At 50.1% G+C, this 7,862-nt stretch overlaps 1 protein-coding gene across 1 annotated transcript; it reads left to right on the forward strand.

Moving 5' to 3' along the window:
- Positions 1 to 228: 228 nt before the first annotated feature.
- Positions 229 to 5,341, forward strand: LOC144739836 (rho GTPase-activating protein 17-like; the record flags this gene model as incomplete). Its single annotated transcript, XM_078622725.1, has 11 exons — positions 229 to 340; positions 459 to 540; positions 620 to 700; positions 778 to 891; positions 966 to 1,057; positions 1,672 to 1,819; positions 2,553 to 2,837; positions 3,141 to 3,199; positions 3,307 to 3,483; positions 3,747 to 4,286; positions 5,214 to 5,341. Coding segments are annotated over 11 exons (1,818 nt in total), but the record flags the coding sequence as incomplete, so codon positions are not given.
- Between the last annotated feature and the right edge of the window lie 2,521 nt (positions 5,342 to 7,862).

Consider the following 7,862-nt stretch of genomic DNA (forward strand, 5'->3'; position numbering starts at 1 on the left):
AGATTCTTCAAGGCTCCATCCAGTCGCTCCTGAGTCCAGTGACAGTCTGACGACGTGTCAGAGAGCTCGCTGTGCAGCAGGTGTGTTTGTCGGCCAGCTCGGACTGTGTGCTGGTTGTCATCTCGAAGCGACTGTTAGAAGTGTGTGTCTGCCTCTTATGTGCTCCATGAATGCCCACATGCATCTTTGTTGCGCTGCCGTTGACTGTGGTTTGTTTGTCCTTGTCAGGGTCTGTTCAGAATCGCAGCTGGGGCGTCCAAACTAAAGAAGCTGAAGGCGGCGCTGGACTGTTCCACATCCCAACTGGAGGAGTTCTACTCAGACCCCCATGCTGTCGCTGGTACGTCCCAAACCTGAGCAAACCAGGTTTGCTGAATTGAGACTTCAAAGTCTGACAATTGTCAATTTGTCTGACAATTTGTTGAAATGTGTCTGTGTCTTTGTGTGCTTGATGTCAGGAGCGTTGAAGTCCTACCTGAGGGAACTCCCTGAACCTCTAATGACCCACCAGCTTTATGATGAATGGATCCAGGCGTGCAGGTCAGCCTCATCACACCGTCACTGGAAGTCAAAGAGAAAGCCAGAATGTGAATGTGTGATTTGTTGTGTACGTTCACAGCGTGTCAGACCCTGACAAGAGGCTGCAGGCGCTCTGGGTTGTATGTGATAAGCTACCAAAGAACCATAAAACCAACCTGAGGTAAGAACAGTCCCATCAGGAGGGTTTCCTTCCTGTGAGGTGATGTTCATGACATACTACCTCTGGTTCTCTTGCAGGTATCTGGTGAAGTTCTTAGCCAAACTGGCTCAGGACAGCGAGGTGAACAAAATGACTCCGAGCAATATCGCCATCGTCCTGGGACCCAACCTGCTCTGGGCCAAGACTGAAGGGTGAGGAGGATGAAGAGAAACACTGCAGATCGACCTTTTCTGTTACGAATGACCGTTTATACGTTTGCACCCAGGAGTTTGGCTGAGATGGCAGCTGCTACCTCAGTGCACGTGGTGGCCATCATCGAGCCCATCATCCAGCATGCCGACTGGTTCTTTCCTGAGGGTACGTTCCAGTTTCCTGCATGCAGACCTCAGCATCTTTATTCTGTGACTGTGGCCAGACAGAAACATTCGCTCAGCGGTGTCATTGTGTCATTCAATAACTCATGTAAAGAGAACTACCTGAAATTTTGGTCTTGGCTGGATGTACTGCAGCTGGCCACATGGGGGCGATCAATAGAATTAAAGCCTGTATCAGTAGCACCTCTGTTGGTTCATTTTATGGTTCTTTTCCCACATTCATAGCTGGATTGTTGTCACACCCTTTACTGTCCATTACTGTAGTTACGCAGAACATCCATGGTCATGTCACCTTGTTTATTTATGTGATGACAATCTGGCACATATTCTGATAAGGGACGGGAAACAACAACGGAACTAATGGTGCTCATGCCAGTTAGGAACAAACATAACGTTGAACAGAATCATATGTCAGAACTGACTCGACTTCCTGTTCAGTGGTTTATTCTGCAGACACATGTTCCTGTTTGACCAACATCTGCCTCCTTTCACACACATAAACCTTCTGTGGGGAGCTGTTTCCTGTGTGTGGAGTTTGATCCTGAGGTTGTGGAGCTGGGTTCTGTCAGTGGTGGTAAATGTTCTGTGCTCTTACAGACGTGGAGTTCAACGTGTCCGGTATGTTTGCGATGCCCACGCCTGCATCCAACCACAGCAATCACCTCGATTATGACTGCGGCACCATTGAGAGGAAGAGGCCGGGTAGTATGGTGGGACCAGAGAACGACCCAACACGCAAAGACAAGTAGGAGCCGCTCCGTCCTCAGACCTTCGTTGGGGAATTATTGGCTTTAATCTGCAGGCGCTTTACTTTCCACCTCTCACCTGCAGCTGCAAGGTTGTCTGTCGGTCCATCCCACGAATTCAAACAACGGGAGGGAATTTTTTTCCTCTTGTGGCACAAACGATGGTCAGAGGGACCTCAGACCACAAATAATCATTCACACAGTGGTTATGACAAAACACTGTTTCCAAGAGTCAAAGTCTGAAGTTTAGTTTAGCCAATAGTTTATACATGAATTTTTATAAAAATACTACATGTACACGCCAATACAGAGTAATGTACACACTCAAGTTAGAACCGTGTATATGTAAATCTATGGTTGTATATGGTTTGAACCGTATATAGCTGTACAGCTGTACCATCTCCCCAACTCATGTCCTGTTGTTGTTGTTGGTAATGTGTCCAGTGCAGAGTTTAGACCCACATCGGAGAGTGACTGCTGCAACGGTTAAATCTGTGTATGAACGGGTCGAATCAGAAGGTCAAAGGTCGACTTCACTCTGAACCATTTCAATTTTGCACGTTTGGGTGGAGACACACAACCATGAGGCTGTTAACTGTTGATTGTCGCTAACAGCGTCCCTCAGGGGACCCGATGATTCTCTGTCCTGGTGTAATCATTTGTTTTCTGATCAGAGCTGCGGTGTTTTCTGTTTTTTTCTTCCTTCACTGTCTCACTGCTGTCCCTCACTAGCACCCCTAACAAGCACTCGGACCACACCCTGCGTAGAGGCAGTAACACCTTAGGTAGAAAGCAGCACACCTCACCTGCCTTCCAGCCCCCTTTACCCCCCGTGGAGGCTCCAGGGCCGGGACACGGGGCCGGCCAGGTTCCCCAGGCTTCTGCTGAGCCCCAGGCCCAGCCACAAGCTCCACTGGGGGGGGTGGGGCTCGACAACTCCCAGCATAGCTTGGCGCAGAGTCTCGCTGCTCTGGCAGCTGCTCAGCAGCTTCTAGCCCAGCACACGGAGGAGCTCAGGTAAGAGCTGCTGTCTGCCGGCCTGCGGAGCTTCAGAAAGTCACTGACTCCTCTCGTCTGATGCGAAACCGCGAGTTTTCACACGCCAACGCGAACGGCCACGCTGACTTTGTCTTTGAGTTCGGCCCACAGAAGCGGTGTAACAATGGCCGCTGTCATTCTGCCCGCAGTCCACCTCCCCTCCCTCTGCGTTTGTCCTCAGATCACTGCGATCAGCAGGACTTTGTCACTGAGCTGCTGCCAAAAGCCAGGACATTGTTGTCTGCTGATGCAACGGCTGAAGAGTCTTTGATTTCGTTGGAGAAAGGGCGACATTCACATGCAGACAGATGACTTGAAGTCTCAGCCCGTTGAGGGACAACGTGTGTGTGTGTGTGTGTTGGTTATTCCAACAGCTTCTCTGACCTCTGCCCTGATCACTAATTAAACCCAATGAATGACGGAATTCTGTGCTTTGTCCTCTGTGAAGCAACCCAAAAGCTACGGGACTCCACGCCCGCCCTGACCCCCCTCCTGCAGCGGAATGGCTCTGGAGGGGGTGGCCAGCCTTCAGGACAGACCGCCACCGGCGCCACCGGGGCCACCGGGGCCACCGGGGCCAGTGGGGCCGGATCCATGGGGCCCAGTCCACACTTGATGCGCAGAGGTGAGTTTCTGTTCCACACAGATTTCAAGGAATACGAACTTGAACCAACTTCTCAACTCTCACTTCCTTGAAAAAAGAGAAGTGGTTTGATTTCAAACGTCTTGTTTCTGTGGTGTCGCGAGCCACGTCCACCCAGAGAGAACGTTAGTGAAAGCAGCAGTGGAGGCTGTCTGTGGGTGTGTGTTTTTCTAGAAGATGCTTCAAGTGAAATCCACATGAAGGGACTAAATAAATAAACGTGATAACCCTGCGTCCTCCTTCAGGTACCAAGAAGCAGGCCCCCGCCCCCCCCAAGCCCACCAACCCTCCACCCAGCCAGCCGTGTGGGAACCACTCCTCCTCCTCAGGCTCCTCCCATTCCCTCAGCCCCACCCCCAGACCCCCGTCCAGCCACTCACCCACCTCGCCCACACCTCCCTCCTCCTCCCAGCCGTGTGCCACGCCCAGGCGCCACTCCAGTAACCAGCCCCCGATCCAAGCGCCCAGCCACCCACCGCCAGAGCCTCCGACCCAGGCCAGCCCCCCCACCCAACCGGCGTCCATCGGCCAGCAGGGCGGCGACCATGAGAGCGCGGACCAGTCACCCCCGGACTCCCCGACTCCTCCAGACACCCCGCCGCCTTCCACCCCCTCCCATGATGGCTCCGTCCCTCCCTCGCCGTCTCCTTACCAGTCAGGCTCACTTCCCCGGCCACGTCCGGTCCCCAAGCCCCGGAACAGGCCCAGCGTCCCGCCCCCGCCGCAGCCCTCCACGCTGGCCGGTGACACCAACGGGATCTGTGCTGCTGCGTACAAGATGATGGGTGGGTGTCGTGTCCCGTGTGTGTGTGTGTGTGTGTGTGTGTGTGTGTGTGTGTGTGTGTGTGTCTCTCTCTCTGATGATTCTCAACCTCCACAGGTTAAAGACGAGCTCATGAGAGGTTTGTCGTTGATGACTTCCTGTTTGCATCACCATCACACTGTCACTGTCTCCAGTAGATGGCGCCCTGATGCTGTCATACCCAGTGTCACAGCCCTGCATGACCAGTGTTTTCTCATACCGTTACAGAGTGTGTGTGTGTGTGGGGGGGGGGGCGCCACCCCGTTTATTTAAACGTTTATTTCTATCGATTGTTCTTCACATACACGTCAACTCTGTCTCCTCTGTCTCCTCTGTCTCCTCTGTCTCATCATTTCTCACACTTGTTAATATTTGACCTGTCAGACATTGATCATGTTAAAAATGTTTAAAAACAGAATGTGTTTGTTGTTTATTCAGTGGAAATAGAATGTTCCAGACAAACAACAAACAAACTTCTGTTCTGTTGTCGATCGTATTCATTCGTCTTTGTCCTTTTTGAGGTGTTTGTGGTTCGTAGGTGTTTTCCTGTGTTTGTGCTTTCAAACACGTTTAACTTTTAGAACTTGGGTGTTCTTGTGTGGAGCCAGCTGTTGAATTAAAAAAACAGCGCCACCTGCTGCTCAGGGCTTCACCTCCCTGCTGCTGTTGAAGCGATGGAAAATCTGACAGTTTCAGTTGGATGACGCAGTTACAGCAGCGTTAACTGTTTTCATACGGAGGCCCGAAGCCGCACGTGTTTGTGATGAACGTCAGCGTCTGTATCCTCCTGCAGCTGTACGAGAGGGACGGAACACGTCTGAACCTTCACGCTCGCAAGCACGTTGACTTCATTTCTGCTTGAATCACATTGTTGTCTGTCTTCTTACGGTCCCCCCCCCCCCCCCCCCAGACCCAGCCATGTCTTTCAAAGGCCTGAGTCGAGCTTTGGTCCCTGAATTCTCCGTCGACCAGCAGCCAACCTCCTCGCTGCCCTCACCCAAAGACTGTGAGCTGGACACAGAGAGCACGGTCCTTTAAGGGAGGAGACGAGGACCCCCCCCCCCCCCCCACGCCTCCTCCTCCTCCTGTTCACACACACACACACACACACACACACACTCTTCATATAGCCTGCATCCTCCCAGCCCGTCTGCAGCCCTCCAACCGGAACCTTCTCCAGACTTCACTGAGACATTTTGCACCTTGCGGCAGCCAGAAGGTTCCACGAAGCGGCTGCAGCCAGCTGATTAACAGTTAGAACAGACAGGACCGCTCATTCTACCCACAGATGTTTCATCCGATGAACCGTACAAACCAAAGCTCGCCGTGACGTTTGACGTCTCCAGGGTTTACCACCTGCTCCAGGCTTCGCTGCCTGAACGACACAAGCACATGAGAGCTGGATGCTCAGTAGTTTATCAGTCAGTCAAACTGAGAATCACTTTCTAAGCGTCTGAAATGTGAACACCGCTTTGATACTTTGGGTTCTGGGAGGTTTTGCATGTTGTTAGATTTAAAGCAGCCCGTCGGACCACTCGCCCGAGCTCCACCTGCAATCTGCTGCAGGTCATTGCTGCAGATGTCTTTGACCTCCACAATGATGGCGTCCACACACCAGCCTCAGTCTTAATCCACCCCCACTGTAGGACGAGCAGCAGCAGAGATTGGGTGGCTGGCGACATGCCAGAGTCTAGACACTTTTTTTTTTTTTTTTTTTTTTTAAATATTGTTGAAAATGGCCTTAGAACAAGAAATGACAGCGACAGTTTGGAGTAACAGGATCAGAAGGTGACGTAGAAACCAAAACTTGCTTAAAGTGTAGCTGGTGACTGCAGGTTTCCAGTCACCTTTGTCGTATGACCCCTCCTACACACACACACACACACACACACACACACACACACACACACACACACCATCCCTTTTCATATTTATTTACCAAAACACACATTCCCTGTGGCGTGAAGTCATACATGCAGTCTTTAAATGTAAACGAATGCCTTAAAAGAAAGAAGCATTTACTGTACAGAGGGCGGACGTGCTACAGTATTTTCAAGCGGTTGTCTTGGTAACCAGTATGGTTCAGGGATGGAAGATGATCCGACCCTCTTCAATTAGGGTGGAATCTGTTGTCAGCGTGCTCCGGTTCAGGGTCGGCCGCCCTCGCGGCCTGAACGCAGTCAGTATTTTCGCCTTTGTCCTTCATCCCGTCTGTCTCTGGTGTTTTCTGGGGCATTACACACGCAGCGAGTGAATGTAGTGAAAGGACAAGTTGAACTGTTGATCTTCCCCACTGAGCTGAGTGCACAGGACGCTGTGACACCTCAGTAGTGATGTGGTGTCAGATTCTTACCAGGGTTTCTGTGTAAATCTTTTTTTTTTTTTTTGCTTACTGGCCTTGAATATGATGCAGAGTTTGGTTCCAGAGCATTGACCCTGTATGGTACCGATGGAGAAAGTCTTGGATGCTGCAATTGCCCTGAAATTATGTGAGTTTTTCAGAGACAATCGAGCGTTGTAAACCCCTCCTGACTCTCTGCTCCCGTACCTCGCTGCCTTACCCCCAACACAGCCCCGCATCATACACATGCCATTAAACTAGAAGTGACAATGCTGCATTTTTAAGCTCCGTGGTTTTGTATGTTTGTTGTCTGGTGAGATTAAATATGGAATACAAACATGTAATGAATGCTTGGTTATATCCCCTTCCAAAGAAATAAAGTATATGAAGAACTACAACTTCTTTTTTTCTTTCTTTTCTTTTTCCTCTACCGAACTGATTTGGTAACGGGGTCGTAACGGGTCGTGGTTGTGCTGGAGCCGATCCCAGCTGTCAGGGGGTGACCGGCGCGGTACGACCTGGACGAGTCACCAGCTCATCCCACACAGACGGACGACCATTCACACTCATTCACTCCTACGGACGATTTAAAGCCACCGGTTAACCTGGCTTGTTTTTTGAGAATGAAAAAACATTCTAAACGAGAGGAAGCTGGAGTACCTGGAGTGAACCTACAGACATGGGGAGAGCCTGAAAACTCGACACAGAAAGACCCCCAAAGGCCAAACCAGCCCCAAACCTTGTGTGGTGACAGTGTGAACCACTGCATCACTGTGCATCACCCCCCACCCCCCCACACATCCTCTTATTTTATTTTGTCTTACTTTATTTTATTGTAGTTTGATTTTATTTACATATTTATGTATTTAAGTAAAACATGGAGGAATATTTTAGTTTGGATCAAAGTCGCTGACGTTCCCCAAAATGACATATTTAAAACATATTTATTTTAAATCTGAACAGAGAAATATCAAATCAGCTGCTCCAACACAAAGTCAGACTTTCTTTTACTTTCAAGCATGATATTTTTTATAGATTTAAAAACATTTCCTTCATTTGAGCACTGAACAAAAGACATGAGCATCCTCCCATGAAAACATAGATGACAGTTATAAAAGTGAGCAAATAAATAAACTAAAAGTGCATTAACTTGACCCTAAATATTCAGGGAGGGCGGCTGCTGCCAGCTGCACACGTTCATATGTCAACTGGACCAAC

The sequence above is a fragment of the Lampetra planeri genome, unplaced genomic scaffold (genome assembly GCF_965212315.1).
Source record: "Lampetra planeri unplaced genomic scaffold, kcLamPlan1.2.h2 scaffold_1747, whole genome shotgun sequence".
Lineage (NCBI taxonomy): Eukaryota > Metazoa > Chordata > Hyperoartia > Petromyzontiformes > Petromyzontidae > Lampetra > Lampetra planeri.